At 38.3% G+C, this 22668-nt stretch overlaps 1 protein-coding gene across 2 annotated transcripts; it reads left to right on the top strand.

The window, feature by feature from the left end:
• Nucleotides 1-544: 544 nt before the first annotated feature.
• On the top strand, nt 545-22203 carry ANKEF1 (ankyrin repeat and EF-hand domain containing 1). 2 transcript variants are annotated; one of them, XM_030915049.1, is made up of 11 exons: nt 613-871; nt 3806-4195; nt 6314-6359; nt 8778-8977; nt 10041-10190; nt 11223-11346; nt 15318-16140; nt 17622-17848; nt 19061-19224; nt 20402-20539; nt 21777-22102. In XM_030915049.1, exons 5-11 carry the CDS (start codon nt 10062-10064, stop codon nt 21933-21935), a joined length of 1764 nt encoding a protein of 587 aa, XP_030770909.1. In that variant the 5' UTR covers nt 613-871; nt 3806-4195; nt 6314-6359; nt 8778-8977; nt 10041-10061; the 3' UTR covers nt 21936-22102. The 2 variants fall into 2 exon arrangements, with proteins under 2 accessions (XP_010353573.1, XP_030770909.1); XM_010355271.2 differs by lacking the exon at nt 6314-6359 and having other exon boundaries at nt 545-871; nt 21777-22203.
• Nucleotides 22204-22668: the final 465 nt, after the last annotated feature.

The following is a 22668-nucleotide window of genomic DNA, read 5'->3' as shown; positions in this document are numbered from 1 at the left end:
TGTGGAGGGAGAGAGGGGTGTTACGGCGCATTTGTAGGCTCTGAAATAAAATGATCTCCATATTTGCTTCCATTTGTGTATAAATATTTTTTAAGCATATATGCATCCTAGAGTGTGGAAAGAAAATTTCTGGGAAGATTTACAAGAATCTGTGGCGGTTGAAAGTAAGTTCACTTTTAGCTTTATTGTGTAATTTATTGTATTTTTCATTTATTTGTACTTTGTAAACTATTTTATTGTATATTTGATTTCGTTTTTTAATTATCATATGCAGCTTTAATTTTATAACTAAATTACGTTCTGACCCAGGGCAGGAGGTAGGAGAAGAGGATGAGAGAAGGACGGAATCCTGAAGACCACAGCATTCTGCGCTCCGCCCCTGGGATAGAGGGTTCCTGGAACGCCCAGCACAGCTCCGCCATCCAGCCTAGGCCCGCCACCTGGCGGCGAAGCGAGGCGCGCGGGCGGGGGCGGGGGCGGGGGCGGGGGCGGGGGCGGGGGCGGGCCCCGCCCCACCGCGCACGCTGTGGTTGCCCCGGCAGCCGCCCCGTGCGTGGCCGAAGCTCACAATCAGCCCTGTCCCTGCGGCTCCCACCCCGTCCCCTGCGTTCACCTGCCCGCGCGCTCGCCCTCTGGGGACCCGGGGCCCATGGACACACACACCCAGTCCTGCTGTCCCGCGCGCCAGCTCGCCAGCCTTAACCAAAGGGACACAAGTCACTCCTGGGCGCCTCCGCCGGGCTCCGGGAGCCCAAGGTCGCGGCTGGGCCAGCGCTGACCGTCAGAGGAAGAGAGCAGGAGGCTCCCCAGTCGCCCCAGCAGGCCCAGGCGCATAGGATCCCTGGCTTCTGGTCGCCCGGACGACTAAGAGGTGAGCATGACACCTGGCCTTTGCTTTGACATTACATCTCTACCCGCTCCACTCCTCTCTTCTCCAGATTTTTCTGGAAACTAAAAAGTGGAAAGCACAGTAGAGAACCCCCAACATGTAAACTATCGCTTACACTGTGGGTGAGCTGAAACCCACAAAAGTTTCGTGTATTCATAAGGAGCCTGTATTGAAGGACTTTGCTAAATATTTTACAAAGATTATATCTCATTTCCTTTTCACACAACCCCATAAAGTGGGCACCATTGCTATTCCCAGTTCACAGATTCAGAAACTGAGGTACAAACTAGGTAGGTAGCCTGTCCATATTTATCCTACTAGTTTGCGTAAATAATGATATAGGGAAGGGAGGATCACAACAGATTTCCCCACCTCAAACCCTACACTGTCTCCACGGTACCAAGCTTGTCTTCATCCATTCCTCTTTCTAATGATCCTCCCTTGTCACATAGCCCCCTTTGAGAGTTAGATGACCTGAACACACGCACATTCCCACAGATTTTCGGGTAATATCCGAGTGTTCAGACCCCGAACATGGACCTCAAGTCAAGACATTCTGCTCTATTCCACTACCTTGGTAGATGGTTATATGTGTCTAAGGTGGCCCAGGGTCGTGCTGGGGAAAAGTGCAGGTGTGCTTATATGTGGAAGATCCTATATGCTGCTCAACTTATAACGTAGGACCCAAGGGCTACACTTGTGTGATTTCCTCCAGTGGGGTGAGCTCTTGGTCAGTCTTAGCAGTTGATTGTAAAGTACATTACACAGGGTGCTTCCCTCTCCCCTAGCACTTCGGGGCTTTAGGTGGGAGGGAGGCAGTTCACAGGAAACTGACCCATGGAACTTACTGAATTCATCATTGTAGCTGCTAATTAATTCTCCATTAGGGATAAATGCTAACAGCGGCAACATTGAAGTCCCTGATTGGAAGTCCGTATTTTCACAAATCAAGTGGCATTGGTTTAGTCCAATCATTACCTGTATAGGAGCATCTCACCCTATTCCGTAGATGACACATATACATATGCAGTATGATGACACTGCACCTAATCGGAATATGACTGATAATAATACAACAAGCCATAAATAGCAGCTAAGGTGAATGTCACCAAGCCGTGCAGCAAAGTCCAAATGGATGACTCTGAGGCAGCCTCAGTTGGTTCCCTAGTCCACCACATGTTATAAACAGATTAAATGGCAAAGGAGGCCTGGCCTGGCGGCTCACACCTGTAGTCCCAATACTTTGGGAGGCCGAGGCGGGTGGATCACCTGAGGTCAGGAGTTCGAGACCAGCCTGGCCAACATGGTGAAACCGTGTCCCTACTAAAAATACAAAAATTAGCCAGGCGTGGTGGTGGGCACCTGTAATCCCAGCTACTCGGGAGGCTGAGGCAGGAGAATTGCTTGAACTCAGGAGGCAGAGGTTGCAATGAGCTGAGATCACGCCACTATACTCCAGCCTGGGTGACAGTGCGAGAGTTGGGCTGAGGGTCGAGGGTCATGGGATAGGGCGAGACACCAGGGAAGTGTGTGAGGTCAGGAAAGAGTCTTGAGGACCTAGCCCTGGGCACCCAACATAGCCTTCTTGAAACAGGAGTCAGCAAAGGAGACTGAGAAGAAGTGGGCAGTGGTGTTGGATGGAAGCAGGCAATGGGGATGTTGTGGTGCCTAGAGAGACCCATTTAAAGGAGAGAGAGCTGACTGCCATAGAGAATGTAGGTGAGGGAGCAGGCTTGTGATGGAGAAAAATGGTGCATAGTTTCAGCTTCTGTAGTAAGCTGGAATCTTTGCATTGCAAATTTTGGAAACCCAGCTAACTAGCTTATGCCAAAATAAGGTGGTGGGGGTAGACGATATATTTACACATAAAGTGGTAGATGGCTTCTGGCATCATGGAATCCATGTTGCAACTCATGCCATCAGTCTCAGTCTCTTTCCATCTTCCAAGCATGGACTCTGTCTGTGGCACCTAAGAGAGCTCCCTGCAACCCCAGCCCCACACCATACTGCTTAACAACTTCAGCAGAGTAGTCTTCCCTCATAGTTCTGGATGACTGGGCTGCTGATTGGTTGATGTCTTTTATGCACGTATGTTTGAGCTTCAGTGTACCCAGAAAGGGACGGTTCCCTCAAATGGGCCAAGCCTAGGCCACAGACCCTTTCTTCTGGCAGGGGACAGAAGGGACAGCCCCATCCGAACAACCCGGATAGGATTCCCTATGTGATAATGGGATTCTTTTTTCCTAAGAAATGGAGAAAGAAAAACAACTGGGCATACGTAGCATGGCCTGCTACTCAATCCAAAAGATTATTTTTCCATGCAGGGAGGTAAAATTACATACTAGAATGCCCATCACAATTTAACAGGGGGATTGTTTATGAAGATTTGCAGTTGCCTTGCGGCCATTTAACTACATCTTTTCCACTTAAGATGACATAGGAATCACTCATCACATCTTTGATATGTTACAGAGCCCAGTAGATTTCTGTGTATAATGAACACCTCAAAAGTATGTTTTTATAACACCTGAAAACTATTAAAACCTGTATGATCTCTATATTGTGCTGGTATGAAACCATGTAGCTAGATGGTGGGAACTCGAACCCTTACCATGGCAATTTAGTTAACCTCAGCTTCTTCATGGTAAAATGGGAAAGTGTGGTGAGGAGGGAAGGTTAAATGGATAATAAGAAAACTACCTGGAAAACTGTTTTTAATTACGGTGGAAGATTTGTTTTGAACTGTTTTAACTTTATGCCCACTGAATATTTTTGGTATTTATGTGTAAATCCTACTTTCTGAACATTTCATAAAAAACAATCTCTGTTCTTAAGGAAGGTCCAAAATATTGTTATTTAATCAAAATGAAGATGATAAAATTAACTTTGAGTTATTTTTCTTTTTTGTTGCTTCAGTTTTACTTTTGGTCCAGAAAGCATTTTCAAGGAGCTGGTCAAGCATGGCTTTAGCAGATAAGAGACTTGAGAACTTACAGATCTACAAAGTTCTTCAATGTGTGCGGAACAAAGACAAGAAGCAGATAGAGAAGCTGACCAAGCTTGGATACCCTGAACTAATCAATTATACAGACCCCGTTAATGGACTTAGTGCTTTGCACTTAGCCTCAGTTTCCAATGATATTGATATGGTCAGCTTTCTCCTTGACCTTGGTGCTCACCCTGATGTGCAAGACCGAATGGGCTGTACTCCTACAATGAAGGCTGCAGAACTGGGCCATGAATTGTCAGTGGAAATATTAGCAAAGGCAAAGGCTGATATGACTATAGTTGATAATGAAGGAAAAGGTAAAAATCCCAACATCCTCCCCAGCAGATTGCAACTCACTTTGTAGCCAGCAAGCAATAACATGGACTCTTTTCATTTTCCAACTTTAGAAGTGAATTACTTATGGTTTTAAGGGAAAGGCTAAATTCTCACCCCTATACCTAAACCTACTGTCTCCTCATAGAGCATTTCTTATTCTTTTTTTACATTTTAGAATTTCGGGCAGTACTACACCTAGGACTCCAAAAGGATTTTGACCCCCTCCATAGCAAGTCTGATGTAGGAAGAACTTGCACTTGGAAACTTGAAAGGACTAAAATCAATTCTGGCATAAACTTTAACTTTCTAGAATCGTTTAAAAATTTATTTGGAAATAAAACTTCAAACTTTAGACAATTATTCAGGTGAAAGAGCTGCACTTCCACACCTTTAATCCCATCATCTCAAGACAATGGTCTGAGAACTTCTTGCCCAAATAACTTAAGGTTCAGGCAAGAATTGACATAGCCTCATCAAAATAACTGAGATAATTACCGATAAGCTTAATGTAAACTGGTAGATTTAAGCAGTTGTTCTGAGTTGCTGCAAATACAAAGTCATTAACATCAGCCCTGCAATGCAGAAATGAATCTCATTTTATAATGTGAATATTTACTGACAAGAGCAAAATCTACTTTTCTAGCTCTCTCCAGATTTGGTGTTTGATATGATTACTTGCTTAGAAGAAAAGAGGACAAAGAAAAGGGATAATAATTACATATTTAATTGTACCATGTAACAAACTTCAGATGCATTCAGGGGCCCAATGTGTTTTGAAATGGTAAATCCTGAAAAAACAGCATCCTCTCAAAGCTCTATAGAATGCCATTCTACAGAGGGTGTTCCGTGGACCACTGAATTGCCAGGATGTTGAGAAGTACTACAGGCAAAATTGGTTTCACGGTCGCATTCATTAGAGACACATTTTAGACATGTGTCTTTCGCATTGTTGGCTGAAAAAATGGTGACATTTTCCATATTTGACCACAAAATATATATATTTTTTAATCGCATCTTATGTGCCTGGAGGTTTGTGGACTAACCTTTGGGAAACACTGTAATAGAGAAAAGTTTAACTTACTGAGTTTTAAACAGAGATATAAATCACAAAGAAAAAAAATTCTATAGCATAACAATGTAAAAGTGTTATTTATTTATTTATTTATTTATTTATTTATTTATTTTGAGACGGAGTCTTGCTCTGTCACCCAGGCTGGAGCACAGTGGCACGATCTTGGCTCACTGCAAGCTCCGCCTCCCAGGTTCCCACCATTCTCCTGCCTCAATCTCCTGAGTAGCTGGGACTACAGGCGCCTGTCCCCACGCCCAGCTAATTTTTTTGTATTTTTAGTACAGACGGGGTTTCACCGTGTTAGCCAGGATGGTCTCGATCTCCTGACCTCGTGATCCCCCCGCCTCGGCCTCCCAAAGTGCTGGGATTACAGGTGTGAGCCACCGCGCCCGGCCAAGTGTAAATTTTTTTTAAAAAATCAAGGTAAAATTGGAAACAAGGTCGAGTAAATATTTGCAGCAAATGCAACAGGCATATGGCTAAGGGAAACAAATCTCATGAGCAGAACAAACTATAACAGGAAACAAATGTAAAATCTTGTTTCACACATAAGCTTGTTAGGATGGCTGCCTGCAGCCCTCACTCTGCATGACCCAAGGTACTGCCCATTGTACAGAGTATATTGTCTCTTCCCCACATCAACAAGCCTCACTCACCTTGCACATCCGTCAGTTTGGCTGCCAGTGGCCAAAGTGCTTTGCTTATTCTACAGTACCTTCTCTGTCATTGACGTCCTATTTTCTGGTGACTCATGTTTGACTCACTGTACATCATTTCTAAAGGATAACTAAACATTTCAATGGCTAAGCGCGTCTTTAGGATGTGAGACATGCCCTAGGCCTAAGCTGCACTTTCTCTTTGAACAATTTTACAGAATATGGAGAAGATAAAGCTCTACGCCAATACATTCTTTCTTGTATGTTGTCTTAGGGAATTAATTACAGCGTGGAATTATTCTCCTTAAAAGCTAAGCTATAATAGTTCCTTAAAGCACCCATTCCCATTCTATTGGTTTTCTCATTTACAGGAATGTGTACTCAGTCCTCAATGCAGTCTGCCAGTTCTATGATAAGGTACAATACTTTTCAAACTTGTTTTCCCTTCAGTTTAGGAATGCTGATTCATGTTCTTTGTGGCTTAAAGAGTCAGCCCAGATACAGTTTAACTGTGTGTTGTACATGCCATTATTATGAAATGTTCATTTCATAAGTGGCTCTGGGCCTTTTGTAATGAATTCAGCCGCCTCGGGTATTATGCTTAGGTTGTTTTGTTGTTGCTGTTGTTGTTTTGGTCTGGTCTTACCTTCTGTGTCTTGCTCTGTCTTTGACTTTCTCTTTTCAGTAATATCCTTGACCATCTTTTCTTTTCTTTTTTTTAACTGTTCTGAGTAACCCTATTTTAGGTACATCAGTTTATATAAAATATATTTAGCTTTTGATTTTCATATACATTTTATTTTTTATTTTAATGGTGGAATTTATCCAATTTATAGTCATCTAGATTTCCCATAGGTTTGGCTTCAGAAATATCATTTATTTTATATTGTGAAGGCAAAATATATCTAATATATAAAAATATGTGAAAGTATTGTCACATATGGTCCATATATTTGTTTTACTTTGCTGTATATGCGTGTTTTTCTTTGTATGCTTATAAGTGTATTTTCTAAAGTTGATGGGTTGTTTTTAGTTATTTTAATGGTTAACTTGATACTTCATATGCCCTTAAACCTGTTTATTGAGTTAGCATCTTAAACAGTATTCATTGATTCTTTACTCTGATTAGTAAGATTAGTACAATAGTACAAATTAGATAAGATTAGTACAATAACCCTTCCTCTTACTTCTGCTACTTCCCTTCTACCACTCAATTTTATAGTCAATTATAATTACTTAGTTCTTTCAACGATTCCCTTTTAAATAATAAGTACCTTTTACTTTATCTTCTTACCTGCTTTAAATAATATCTCAGTCTTAGCCCTAAAAGATGAGAAAAATGAAATACTTATACTATTTCTCCTTCCTTCCCTTCGCTCCAAATTTTTGATAAATTATATTATTTTTACATTATTATGAATTGCAGTATATTTTTCTCTATCTAAAATTACTAAGGTGAGTTAGCTTTGGTTCTGTGGCTAAAGAGATTCAGTATTTATAACTGCTCTTTTAGTCACATATTCTCTATTGATCTGTTGGAAAACTCACTTTTGCCATCAAGTAGTTTAAGTCACTTCTTTGGGCTTATATCCCTGACTACTTATATCCTTAAGACTATACATGTCTGTTGCTTTTATATGAACAAAGTCTTGATTGGGTATAAAAGTTTCCTGGTTTTTATCCCAAGTTATAGTGTAGAGATCCTTTAATTATACTGTAGCATTGAATGTTGTTGTGATAAGTTTTTGAGGGCAGGTGGACTTTTCCCCTTTATCGATTAGTTGAATTTTTGCCTGGATTCTCACGAGACACTTTCTTTGCCTAGCTTTACCTAGGCATACCTTGTTGACTGTTCTTAATCAACTTTTCCTGAGACCCAATGTACCCTTTTAATCTTACGATTCAAGTCTCTCTTTGTACTTTTATTTTAGGACAAGTTATATATAGTTTCTTTGCTGTCATGGAAATGAATGAGCCAATAATTTTTCCTGATACATCTTTTCTAGTATGTACCCTTTTTGCTTGGCTTTCATTATCAGGTTCTTTTCTCCTTGCAGTATTTTTTTTAATAGGTTGCATAGTGGTTTCTTTTTTGATTATTCTTTGAATGAAGTCCCTTTTTGGAATGAACCCATTACAAAGTCAGTTTGGAGTTTGATTGTTATTTACCTAGGACTTTCTTAGCAACACTCTGCTCTGGGTGTATAACAGTAACCCTGATGTGCAGTATGCTTTTGACATGGATTATATTGAGAGCCTGTATGTTACAGGTCCTGGGTGTAGGGATTTAGCATTTTCCTTTCTCCAATAGAACAAAATGATTTGCTAAAATGGCAGAGCCACTTGCCATCTAATTTTTCATCTCTTTACTGCTATACCGACAGCCTGCTTCTTACAAACATGGCCAGTCTACACATTTCATCACCCAGTGCCACCTCTTTTGCCATTCTGCAGTTTTAGAGGGGATCTGGGGGCTTACCAGTAGCCCTTTGGCACACGTAGCTATAGCCCTGCACATTCCAAGAAGGGACACTCAGGGTACGTACTGCAAGATGCCAAATACTCAGGGTCAACAGGGTTCACCTGTCAGCACTCCAATTCTTCCATAAGCCAGGTCCTATCACATGTGGTTGTGACAGTTTTCTAACTATGTCAGGAATTAAGATTTTTTGTTTTTTGTTTTCTGTCTTGGTGTTTTAGTTGGTTTCAGAGAGGAAACCGAGACAGATATGCCTTTAACTAGCTAAATATGATTTTTAATAATTTTACTTTCCTTCCTGTCAAATATGTATAGATGTTAATTAAATACCCTCTGGGAATTTTATTTCTCTGCAGGTGTTTTGTTTTACTGCATTTTACCAACTAAGCGGCATTATCGCTGTGCTCTGATCGCCCTTGAACATGGTGCAGATGTCAACAATTCTACCTATGAAGGAAAGCCAATATTCCTTAGAGCTTGTGAAGATGCACATGATGTTAAAGATGTGTGCCTGATATTTTTGGAAAAAGGAGCCAATCCCAATGCAATCAACTCAGTATGGCTATTCTTGTGATTACAAATATTTCTTGTTTCAATTACAGCATAGTATAATCTTTGCATTTAAATACGATGACATTATCCTGTTAGCTGATAGACTGTTCATTTTGATTCAAAATACTTGAAGATGTTATACTTTTATTATCTTCATATTGCTGTGATTCTGCAGTCTGTTTCCTAATTATGTTTGGAAATTTGGTATTTATTATGCATAATGTCAAGGTACCATTATAGGAAATAGTAAAAAATGCATTGTTGATGCCTACTAGGATTTATCTTCTTAGAAAAAAAATATATAGTTCTGCCGTTTCTTTTTTTTTCCTTTTTTTTTTTTTCTTTTTTGGAGACAGGGTCTTACTCTGTTGCCCAGGTTGGAGTGCAGTCTGGCTCACTGCAACCTCTGCCTCCCAAGTTCAAGCAATTCTCCTGCCTCAGCCTCCCGAGTAGCTGGGATTACAAGTACACACGACCACGCCCCGCTAATTATTTTTTGTATTTTTAGTAGAGACAGGGTTTCACCATGTTGGCCAGGCTGATTTCTAATAGATTCTTGGCCTCAAGTGATCTGCCTGCCTCTGCATTCCAAAGCGCTAGGATTACAGGCACGCCCAGCCTAGTTCTGTTGTTTCTTGTGTCAATTTTGTTCACTCTCCTTATTTGGCTAATTTCGAGTTTTCTTGTAATTGCCCTTTCTTGACACTAAACATTGATTTTCTTCTCATTAGAAAACACCTATGACCTAATTTTATATTAGGTATTGATATTTTATCTCTTTTTCTCCCTTTTTATTCTGCTTTATTTGCAAGAAATACATTTTTAGCATGATATTCTCACAGGGGCATGCAGTGTGGTCTTGACTTTGATTTGAGAATTCTACGTTTTGGGTACTGACCCATTGTACTTGCTTAATTTTTCCTCTTTGTTGCATGAAACTAAGAAAAATGTAGAGAACTAAACTTGTAAGTGTAAGGCTAAGGTCAAATGGATTCAGGCTGTATTTGTACTGATTCTGCTATTTAATATGATGGACATAAACAGCATCTCATCCGTTTCATATCCAGTCCACAGGCCGCACAGCTTTAATGGAAGCGTCAAGAGAAGGGGTAGTGGAATTAGTTCGAGGCATACTGGAAAGAGGAGGTGAAGTGAATACATTTGACAACGACAGACATCATGCTGCTCATTTTGCTGCTAAAGGAGGCTTTTTCGATGTAATAATCTATTCTTTGCTTTAAAATTTGTTGCTAAAACTTTTCTGTCCTTTTTCTCAAAGTTCTTATATGTCATATAGATTACACTAAGGCAGACATTTTTCTGAGTTACTTATGTTGTTTTCATCTTGATTTCCCCAAATAATTCTAAAATTATGTTTTTAAAGACCTTTATCTCTTTATTTAGTTTTATGTGTTTGCTAATTTACTTATTTAATATTATTAATAATATTTTTCTCTACACTCAGTGATAACAATTTAAAACTTCTGCCACCTGGGACTGCTGTATTTTATGCCTTCATTACATAATAGAATCTTCAAAATATGGTGATCTAATTATGGGAGAACAATGCCCTCATATTCTTATCTCCGTGGTGTTTGTGTGTATTAGATAATGATATACCTGAATTTTAAACTCAAGTATTCTGATTACCTAAACATACAGCAAAGAATATCTCACTGATGCAGTAACATTGCAGAAACAAAATAAAAATTAAGACTATTTTTTAAAATTCTGAATTCCATCTGAAATTTCTTTACTCAATTTTCTTTGAGTTTTAACACAGTTATCTTCGTTTATATCACTATTTTCCCTGCAATAAAAGTATACACCAAGATAGAAACCGTATTTGGTAAAGAATTTTCCTCCTGGATGCTGTCTTCCATGCTCTGATACTTTGTTAAATTACCTACACTAGCAAAAATGGTAGTGCCCCCTCTAAGTATAGAGTTTTCTATGCTCTAGATCAATGCCATTTAATAGAACTTTTGGTGGTGATGGACGTATTCTATTTTTGTGCTATACAACACAGTACAACACAATGGCCATGTGGCTTTTGAGTACTCTAAGTGTGGCTAGTGAAACAGACAAACGAAACTTAAATATATTCAGTTTAGTTCATTTCAATTTGGATTTTCAAAATTATACATGGCTAATTGATAATGTACTGGATAGCGCCGGTCTAGCTGTCAGTCTTCAGTTAGTAGATGTACATTCCTATTCCTCCACAATATCCACTATTTATTTTACAGATATTGAAGCTTCTTTTTGCCTACAATGGAGACGTGGGGCTGATTTCTTTAAGTGGGAACACACCACTTCATTACGCTGCCATGGGTGGTTTTGCAGATTGCTGTAAATATATAGCTCAGCGAGGTAAAATTGTCTAGCAATTTTGTGCTTAAAGTATTTTTGATTTACCCATGTCATAGATAAGCAGAGAATTTGGGCCAATCACTTGTCAGTGGCTTATTTTTTTCTATAGCAAAACCTCACTCATTTGTAGAAAGAAAATTGAAAATTATTTCCCTGTTAAATCATGAATCTGGTATTAAAAGTGATGAAAACCCATTTCTCCAAAAAATTTTAGGTTATTGTTAAAAACCTAAAGGGGATTGTTCCTAAACCAGCTAATTATTAAAATACTTACGGTTGAGGGCAGGATATGGTGGCTCATGCCTGTAATCCCAGCACTTTGGGAGGCTGAGGCAGGTGGATCACTTGAGGTCAGGAGTTCAAGACCAGCCTGGCCAACAAGGCGAAACCCCGCCTCTACTAACGATGCAAAAAAAAAATTAGCCAGGTGTGGTGATGGCGCCTGTAATCCCAGTTACTTGGAAGTCTGAGGCACAAGAATCACTTGAACCTGGGAGGCAAAGGTTGCAGTGAACCAAGATCGTGCCACTGCACCCCAGCCTGTGTCTCAAAAAACAGACAACAAAAAACATACAGTTGATTAAGTTCCTTATTTTTAAAATGCCAACATCAGTCTAAAAAAGGACACACACTAAAAACCATTTGCTTTCATTTGAATTTTTAATTAGTTTATTTTAAAAAATGTTCCATGTGTCAAATGCAAAGATAACTTTTCTGGATAATTTGTAGTTATGGGGAAAATAATTTGGGGAAAAACATGAAATAAAAATTTTCGTGGAAAATTTGAAATGTAAGCAGAATTTTTAATCTTAGATTTTCCTGTAGCTTTTAAATACTAATTTAGAAATATGAACTATATCATATATAGCTTAATGAGTTTCTTAAAATGAAAATATTATATTTAAGGATATGAATTTTTTTGTTAATTACATGCTAATTAAATGCATATTAAAAGCTTTTTAACTCTGTTAGAGATAGAACTACATTTTGCAGAACTGTATATATTTTTTCTAGTTTATGAGAAATAGGCAAAAACTTAAAGTCCAACAACTCTATAATAGAGCAAAGAAAGTGTTTTATTTTTCTGTCTTCCACATAGACACAAAATTTTAGAAGTCACTAAAATTATAAATAAAACTAGCATGCCCACATAACTATAATAGCGTAATAACTAGCCATTTTTACTTGTATAAATGTATACTTTCCCTATGTCCCCAGTATGATAAACCCTTTTAGCAAATGAGGAAAAAGTATATCAAATGCAATTTTGGTTCTCTCAAACTGTCTTAATTGTTTGAGTGATCTCTCTCTATTAGCAGTTTATTCTGACATTTCAGATTTAACATTATGTATTTTTTTTTTTTTTTTGTAAAGACGGAGTCTAGCTCTGTCGCCCAGGCTGGAGTGCAGTGGCCGGATCTCAGCTCACTGCAAGCTCCGCCTCCCAGGTTCACGCCATTCTCCTGCCTCAGCCTCCCGAGTAGCTGGGACTACAGGCGCCTGCCACCTCACCTGGCTAGTTTTTTTGTATTTTTTAGTAGAGACGGGGTTTCACCGTGTTAGCCAGGATGGTCTCGATCTCCTGACCTCGTGATCCGCCCATCTCGGCCTCCCAAAGTGCTGGGATTACAGGCTTGAGTCACCGCGCCCAGCCAACATTATGTATTTGTAAAAACTAAAGATCCACTCAGGTTGAGACAAATTTCTTTAACTTTAATATGTTGACTTATTTCTTATTGGGACAAATATCACACATACTCTATCATTTATGTATTCCTGGAATAAAGTCACAGCAAGCACATTGAGAAACCAAGGACCAGAGCCTGGGTCATGCAAAAAGGCCTAATTCAGTGATGCAGAAAAGATCCATTTTCCTAGAAGAATCAATCATAAGGCTATTTTAAAGCAAATATTTGAAAATGTTCTGAGTTCTGTGCGTGTTCGGAAATATAAACACGTCACCAGATCCTATGTGGGTGACCCAGTTTCAGCGATCAAATGTTTGTTTCTGAATAAGCTCCCTGGGTTTAGTGTCTTCTGTACTTAATTGTAAAGCATTTGTGCTGGCTGGATACATTTCTCACATTTCCTCATGATGGTCCTCTTTTGCCCCCTCGTCCCCCTGCTGGGGCAATTGACAACTCCCTGTAAGCATGTGAGAGCCGTGGCATCCAAGGGCAGAGGAAAGGAGTTCAGGGAGTCCTCCTCCTCCTCTTCCTGGGCCCTCAACTCCCTGATTCTGCAGCACCAGCCAACTGGAAGTTGAACATCTTTACCACAGAGGAGCATAAACCTCACAGGGAATGAACAGATCTTTATTTACTAATCATAAAGGAGGAGACAGAAAGCTCCAAGTCAAAAGGACAGGAAAACTGCCTTTAGCTCTTTAAAGTGGGATGTTGGAGTCTTTTATACACATGGAAGTTTCTAACTAGGATTAAGCTGGAAGCTGCAGAGGGTAAGCTAAAGCAGGATGAAAATCCTTTGGTCCTTAGTGCTGGGTGAACACAGAAGTGGCTTGAGAGGTGGGATCAAAAACCCCCTGACACCCTGAGTAAGCAAAATAAACAGCTGAATAAAAGCAGCATATCAGAATTAGTATGGAATTGCACTATGGAATTACTATGCTATGGAATTAAACTATAGAGTCACTGTTCTTATAACTATCCAATATAGAAATTGTGGAACCTTTATTATCCCAATAGCCTTTTTTAGTTTTTCTACTACTGGTAAAATTATCAGTTTTAGTATAAAAATGTGTGTGTGTGTGTGTGTGTGTGTGTGTGTGTGTGTGTGTGTGTATTAAAATAGATTTATTTGTATGTGTAGTAAAATAGATTTATTTTTCTTTTTTTAATTTTATTTTTTGATAGAAGTGTATATATTTGTAGAGTATGTTAAATGTTTTGATATAGGCATACAATACTTAAAAATCACATCCTCTAGAATGGGGTAACCATCCCCTCAAGGATTTATTCTTTGTGTTACAAATAATCCAATTACACTCTTTTAGCTATTTAAAAACGTACAATTATTATTGATTATAGTCACCCTGTCGTGCTATCAAATAGTAGGTCTTATTCATTCTGTTTTTTTACTCATCATATAAAATTTTAATTTTTGACAATACTAAGGAAAGTATTAATCTTGAAAAGCTTTGACTGCTTCTTCAAAGTCTTCTTATACAGACACTTAATATAGACAACACAGCCCTTTTGGTAGCACTAAATGGATTCCCTAACATGTTCAAAAAAGTTTCTTTCTTTGGTGAATATTTACAATTAATGTTGGTCTCATCATTTTGTTAAATAAGAACCAAAAACGAAAATGAATTTTAATATCTAACTTGCACATAAATATAATGCTGAACTCCTCGGATTTAATTACAAATTACTTTTTCCTCTGTGAAGGTTGTTCACATGGCTATACCACAAAACAGCAGATTACTATAAATGACATTATTTAATGAAGAATACAGAAAAAAATATACTTTAAGATTAAACACAGATTTACAGTTTAAATCATTCAAAAGGAAGCAGGTATTCTGCTTCTTTTCAGGTTCAGATCTGAGTTCATAAGGTCCTAGGTAAGCTGTTTGAATCCAGCTTCTTTCCAAATTCAAATGTGTCCTTGCTCTTTTCCTGTTGGCCTGAAGTCCCCTGAGCAAGTGTACCAATATGGTATGTGTTTCAAACATCTCTAGGGATCAATGTTCTAATCCTACTGTAAATTGTAAATGTATCTTCTTCAGAATTCACCAAAGTGATGCTCACAGGAAAAAAAAAAAAAAATCACAGCTCAATTTTGTAATTATAACAGCAAAATATGCACATCTCTATATACATATAATTTGGGGACACATTTTTCTTTTTTACTATCATGAGAAATTAAGAAAGCAGTTGGATGAATGTCACTTATTAGCCATGCAAATGCCTTGGCACCATTCATAATTATGATGCTTTATGTTTTAGGATGTGACCTGAAATGGAAGAATTTAGATCATAAAACGCCCAGGGCTGTGGCTAAGGAACGCGGCTTCAAAGCAGCAAGCAAAGAAATACGACGAGCAGAGAGAATCGCTAATAAACTAGCCAGGCCGGGAGCCAAAAATCCAAATCCACTGTGGGCCCTTAGACTGCACGATTGGTCCGTAGAACGCGAGCCTTTCCTCCGGGAAGCCTTTTCAGTTTTAGACAGAGGTGATGGGAGCATCAGCAAGAATGACTTCGTGATGGTGTTGGAGGAAAGGCAAGATTATGCGAGCTCAGAACAGCTGACTGCCATCGCTCAACTTCATGAGAAAACTCGGGGAGGAGGGGTCAATATTAATGAATTCTTTAAAGGAACCAGATATTTAAACAAGTCTTTTGTATTAGGATCTTATGGACCTAAGAAAAAGAAAAAAGGGATGGGCAAAAAAGGAAAGAGAGGGAAATTTGTCTTACCCCTTCCAATTTGCGTCATTCCTGAGTACGCGTTTCCACGCCGGCAGGATGGTGGGCCACCGTATTACATGATTGAGACCTACAGGAATGTCACTGATAGCAGCCGGTTTAACAGAGATCATCCCCCAGAACATCCCATTCAGGATGACTCTGCTTGGTACATTGATGATTCAGAGAAGGTATTTTCAAACATTAATACTATCACCAAAGCAGGGGATCTGGCTTCTCTGAAAAAGGCCTTTGAATCAGGAATACCTGTGGATATGAAGGATAATTATTACAAAACTCCACTAATGACGGCGTGTGCAAGTGGAAACATAGATGTGGTCAAGTTTCTTCTTGAAAAAGGGTATGTGTCTCAGTCGCGTGTGGCTTAAATTTTCATGAGTCTTCACATTTCAAGGAAGTGAAGGGATGACAGAATTTTGTAATATAGAAAAGTGCTACTTTATTAAAGTCTATAATAAGTTAAGGCTTTAATGTATAAAAACCTTTTATTAACACTTAATAAATTATTATAGACTTCATTAAAGAATGTTATTAAGGAATGCTTTATTAAAAATGCTGATTTATTATATGCTTTATTAAAGTCTATAAAATGCCCTATAAAAGGTATGTGTTCATATTATTGACAGCTACGGTTAGAAAAGGAGAATTTATGTTAGATTTATGTTATGTTAGATTCCTAGCCCCTTTATTAAAGCCTGTAATAGATTAATTAAGCCTGTAGATTTTATATGGGAAACCAGGATAACGGGAGCATAGGATTGTGTGTGCACAAAGATGTTTTGCCAATAGCAATTATGCACGAAGTGAAGGCCAGTAAGTGTTTACTCGGGGTAAACAGAGTCTTCTGATTGTTACTGGCCTTCTGTCAGTGGCAGCACAGCTCAGTCCTGTCTCACAGTCTCACCTAGATGGTGTAGAGTCACTTTTTAATCTGCCTCTATTTGAGGATCTCAACAACTTCAAACAAGTGGAATGGTGGCTATAACAACATGTTTTGGTCCCCAAACCTGCTGCCCTCCTCCAGTGTGGGGCAGCCTTTTCCTTGGTCATGTAAATATCTTTAAAATATCAAATCATGGCATTTTTATAATACTTAACTTTTTAGACTACAACAATCACTTAGGTTTAATTCCTTCTTCTACCATAATTGTGTAACCTGGGTGAGTTTCTTAATATTTTTGTGCCTCAGTTCTATCATGTACATAATGAGACTGTAGTGGGACTCATGCCACAAGATTAGTTGAAGATTAAATGAGTTAAAATATGTAAAGCTCTTGTTAACACAGTAATTTCATACTTGAGAAATAAAGTACTAATTTTATTAGTACTTTAATGTTAAAGAAAGATTCAAATTTGTATATTACCAAGAGAGCAACTAATGAGAATACGAACTTCTGGACACTGAATTTCTAAAAAGGACTAAAATTTTAAATAATACATGGTAATATTTAGAATTTTAATAATGAAATTTCATTTAAAAATGTATTACATGCAGAGAAAGTAGTCACAAAATGAAATAATGTAACTTTTATATGTCCTGTCAGCTTTTATCTTCATTGGATCTAGTTTTATAATTTTCCTTGATTTTAACCTTTGCAAAATCGTAATCCCTAGAATCAAAAGTGCCTTTTAATGTAGATATACACAAAGAAAGTTAAGACTGTCAAATAATGCAGAACAAAGAGGTTTGAAGAAAAATTATGGCACAGAGTTTACAATTTAGCAACTTGATAGAACTCTATGAAATTTTACTTTGCATTTTTAGTGTCCAGTCATTGGAAAACCAGTATTTTTAGCTTGTTCATCTATCTTATTTTACAGAGCTAACGTTAATGCGACAGATAATTTTCTGTGGACTCCACTTCATTTTGCATGCCATGCAGGCCAACAAGACATTGTTGAGCTTCTTGTTGAATCTGGAGCTTTCATAGACGCAGTTTCAATCAACAACTCAACTCCTTTAAATAGAGCCATTGAAAGCTGCAGACTGGATACTGTAAAATACCTACTTGATATTGGTGCTAAATTCCAGCTGGAAAATAGAAAAGGTATGTGTTCATTTTATTGACAATTAGGGTTAGAAAAGGATAATTTATGTTAGATCCTAAGCCCCTTCTGATTCTATTCTCGTAGGCTTGCATTGTCCACTGTGTTCCTGGTGCAAACACAAGCCTGAGTTAAATGTTATGGAAGTTTGTCTTATACCAAGTGCTTCTCCACTCATTGGTGTTGGAGGGCCAATTCTTTATGTTTGCAATCTTTCATGGACTGAAATACTTTTGTAAAACATAATAAAAATGATTTATTAGAAAAATAAAATGAAAAAGAATGGAAGGCCAAACCTTTGTTTTTAATATTTAAATTTTAATGACAGAAAATTATATTAAGTTGCTGTAAACGTTTGTAAACACTTAGTTTCTGTAGTTACTTCATTATGAATCAGTAACTATTAGTTTGTGGACTTGCACCAGTTTGCAGATGACACACTGAGTTATTACACTGTTATGGCTGTTAATTACTAACAATTGCATACTCTATAGACTTTGGATTTCTCTTAAAGCTGGACAAAGTAATTCCTGAATTGAGGCTTCCTGATTCTAGGAAGTAAACATACCACCTACCTTGTATCATAAATACCATACAGGAAAAATTAAAAAATCATTTGAATATATTTGAGCTCCTTGTTTGGAAGTATCATTTTCCTACATTGGAAGCCACTGCTTCCTTTGACTGAGTGAGCATTGTACCTCTGGTTGGTTCAGGCTGCCTCTGAGTCACAGGTACTACTGCACCTGTCCTGCCTGATGATATTGTAGATAACATATTGCCCAGCCATCTGCCTGGAGCACCTGTGGCCCCCAGACCTTTTGGAATTTCCCCCCTTACATCAAGGAAGGGGAAGATAATGTAAAATTATCTATCACATAGAAGGAAATTTGAGGGGAGAAAGCAATCAATTTGATATTTAAAATGTAATATAATATTTCCTATCACTCTTTAAGAAACATAGTAAAAAAAAAAAAACTAAGGAAAAAATAATTTTATGTATTTAGATGGCACTATAAATCATGGGATTTTAAAGCTGGGACCACCATAGAGAATATCTGATCTAGCTCTGTGAACTTCTGTATATATACAACTTGCTTTAGGAATCACCCTTATTAGGGCAGGCTTAGAGCTGATGTACTGAGACATTTTTCTACATGGTTAATCATTAATATGTTTATAGTCACTCTGAATTTATGTTTATGTTTCAACAGGGCATACTGCCATGGATGTTGCAAAGGCATATGCTGATTATAGAATAATTGGTATGATTAAAGAAAAGCTAGATAACTTGCCAAAACCAGCGGAAAATCAAAAACTAAAAGGCAAGACACCTCCTATACTGAAGACTGAAGGCCCTGAAATTAAGAAAGAAGAGGTAAGAAAAAAGGTTGACTACCCATTAGTAACTGGAACTCTTTAAAAATCTGTTTTGGGGAAAGCAGAAGCACTATTTACATACTGTTGTACAACATGGGCAAGATAATATGCAGTGCATACTTTCAATACCATTATTATATAGTACTTTTAAAGAAATACCTAATAAAATTATTATCACTGAAGAGCCTAAAAAGTACTCACTGCAAAGAAAATCCATACAAAAACCAAATGGGTTCAGCCAAATACAATTGGAATGTTCAAAAAGAAAACCAAAACTGGTATTGGATTTGTGTATATTTGGTCCTGAATTTTACAGATTTGATGAGATGGTCCAAATAGGGAAGGAGGCTAACTCTTATGAGGAATGAAGTAAAGCATGATTTTTCTTCATTTTGGTCTCATTGCCACCATATCCCCTTTCATTGCCCACCACATCCCCTTCCTCCCACCTGCCACCTCCACCAAGGAATTTTAATGAATACCACTGATTTCTGGGATGTGGAGCCATTGTCACTAGAATATCCCGCAAAATGACTGTAGAAGGTTTTTAGCATTTCTGGTAATTGGGAGTGATTTGGAACGTCTAAACTGCAGCAGAAGGTTGAAGTTGTTGCCCATATGAGTTACTGAGACATCAAGACTTTACCATTAGCAGGAAACCCCTAAGTGTGTCTCTAGGTTGGAAGCTTTTTTTAAGGAAGCAGAAGATTTACTGGAGACACAGGACAAGAGATGAAAGTCAAGAAGGAAAAGTTTTGTTGTCATCAAATCGGAAAGGGTTGGGGAAATGTAGGTGGTAGGGAGTAGATAGGATGAAGGGATTATAGACAGACAGCAGAGTTATAAACATGGAGGATGTTAGGATGGCAAAAGGTGAAGGAGGATCAGTCAACTAAAATTCTTCCATTATCATTTTAGTAGGCCACAGATCAAGGATGGGTATCTCGAAGACTTATGTGATCGTCTACTAATACTTCTAATTAAAATTAAACAAGGCAACCTATCTCTCCCCATCCCCAAAGTTATAATAATATACTATTTTATCTCAAGTTACAATTGCACAGTAGCATTTTTAGGTTTTTTTCTGGCTTCACAGTAAGATGTGAAACAGCAAATAATATTAGAAAGTCAATATAGATTTTTACAATTTATAATTTTTTTGGCCTTGTTTCCAGGAACCACTGTCATCAATTTATGGTGTACCAACCACATCAGAGGGAAAGAAAGTACAGAAGGATAATGTGGTTCATCTCAATTCATTGATTACCAGTGGTTATACTAAGAAAGTGGATATCACATTTATTCCACGGAGGGTAAGTGCTTTGAAAAGATCTTCGTAGTGTGGTAGAAGCTCATAATGTCATTTTTTCAAAAGCTTTTTATGTAGAATATTCAAACAAATCTACACAGTTTGTCTTTCATAGTTACTATTTGTGAATGTTCTTTTGCCAGGTTCTGCTACTTTCAACTCAGTATGCCCAACTAACAGCTCCCGGCATCTGGTTCTCTTTCTATTACTATTTCTGTATTGAGATTTACATTTTTCTTGAAAGGTTGAAGTCTTTCTGAATCAATGGCATGTTCTGCAGCTGTTTAATCTCTAACTCCTAAGGATACTTTTTTTTTTTTTTTTTTTTTGGTACTTCTCAGACCCAACCCTTCTTTGTACTTACTCCTACCAGCTCATGCAGGAGTTTCGTATAAATCAAGACTGGATTTATTCAGTAGCCTCCGAAAATGTCCACAACTAAAGAGGTGGAGGCCGGGCGCGGTGGCTCAAGCCTGTAATCCCAGCACTTTGGGAGGCCGAGACGGGCGGATCACGAGGTCAGGAGATCGAGACCATCCTGGCTAACACGGTGAAACCCCGTCTCCACTAAAAAATACAAAAAACTAGCCGGGCGAGGTGGCGGGCGCCTGTGGTCCCAGCTACTCGGGAGGCTGAGGCAGGAGAATGGCGGGAACCCGGGGGGCGGAGCTTGCAGTGAGCTGAGATCCGGCCACTGCACTCCAGCCTGGGTGACAGAGCCAGACTCCGTCTCAAAAAAAAAAAAAAAAAAAAAAAAAAAAAAAAAGAGGTGGAGACATATTTTGGAGAAAAGAGTTGTCTTTCCATTGGCCATCCAACCAGACTGAACAAGCAGCTCCTCTCGCCTTCTATTATAAAAATAATTTTGACTTCTACATAAGACATATAGGTAGTAAACCTCAATGATCTTCTAATTTCTTTGCTTCCCTGTTTTGGCATCCTGAAACACGAACAGCAGCTGGTCTGAGAACAACTGGCCAGAGAAGTAACTGAAGAACATTTCCGACATTAGTTGTCTAGACAGTCATCATCAAAAACAGTGATGCTCATGTAACCACTACTGTCATATGAGGGGGGGGGAAGAAGTTAAAACACATCTAAAAGTAAATTTAATAGTTTTAAATTAAAACTATAAACAAGTTTTTAAGTTAAAACCGTGTATTGAAAATTGTCTAGATATTAGCATATTTACTGGCTGTCATACTCATACCTGCTCTGGCATGGCTATTTTTCTTTTTAAGATTTGGAGTCCTGAAGCCACAACAGCAGAGCTGATCAGGAAGAGGGAACTACGGCGAGAGAGGTTTACACATGAGGTGGACTTTGACGATTTTATGATGCCTTTTCAGAAGAACATCACAGAGAAAGCTCGAGCACTGGAAGCTGCCTTGAAGACCTAAGTTATAGCAGTTACTTCTTGGGGTAAATGCTTTGAGGCCCAGGGACCAGTCTCTGGAGAAAGTAGATATTTCCATCAAAGCCAAAGCAATCCATACACCAAGAACTTCTTACCAAATGTTTCTTTTTGCTTTAACAACTATAAATATTCTGAGCTGTCTAGAGAAAAGATGTATGTGAATTTGAAATGAATGGTATATCATTCTGGATAAATCCCCAAGCCCCTTTATGAATGTAGTGAAGTACATGGCATGTGGGTTATAAACATTGCTGTCAAAAGATTTACCAGATCTACATCATCATGCTCATTATTTTTTTAATTGTCTTCTTTTAAAAAAATTAAATAGAGACAGAGTCTCACTATATTGCCCCAGCTGGTCTCGAACTCTTGAGTTCAAGCAATCCTCCCAACTTGGCCGTCCAAAGTGCTGGGATTATAGGCATGAGCTACTGTACTCAGCCTGCTTATTGAAGATACTTTCCTAGTGGAAATTGATGGAAACAATTTAGGTTTTGGAAAAAGAAGTAACATTTAATCTTTTAAGGAAGGAGTTTATTTCTCGCATGCCATTATAAACTATGTGTATTAGATATCTTGGATCGAATACACTTTTAACAGCCCTAGCTGTTAAAAGCCCTAGCCCTAGATAGATAGCCCTAGCCCTAAATAGAGAGATATTCGGTTGGTGCAAAAGTAATTGAGATTTTTGCCATGACCTTTAATTGTGGCAAAAA

The sequence above is a fragment of the Rhinopithecus roxellana genome, chromosome 13 (assembly GCF_007565055.1).
Source record: "Rhinopithecus roxellana isolate Shanxi Qingling chromosome 13, ASM756505v1, whole genome shotgun sequence".
Classification (NCBI taxonomy): domain Eukaryota; kingdom Metazoa; phylum Chordata; class Mammalia; order Primates; family Cercopithecidae; genus Rhinopithecus; species Rhinopithecus roxellana.
Note: the sequence above shows the minus strand (reverse complement) of the source record. Positions and strands in the feature narration are given on the sequence as shown.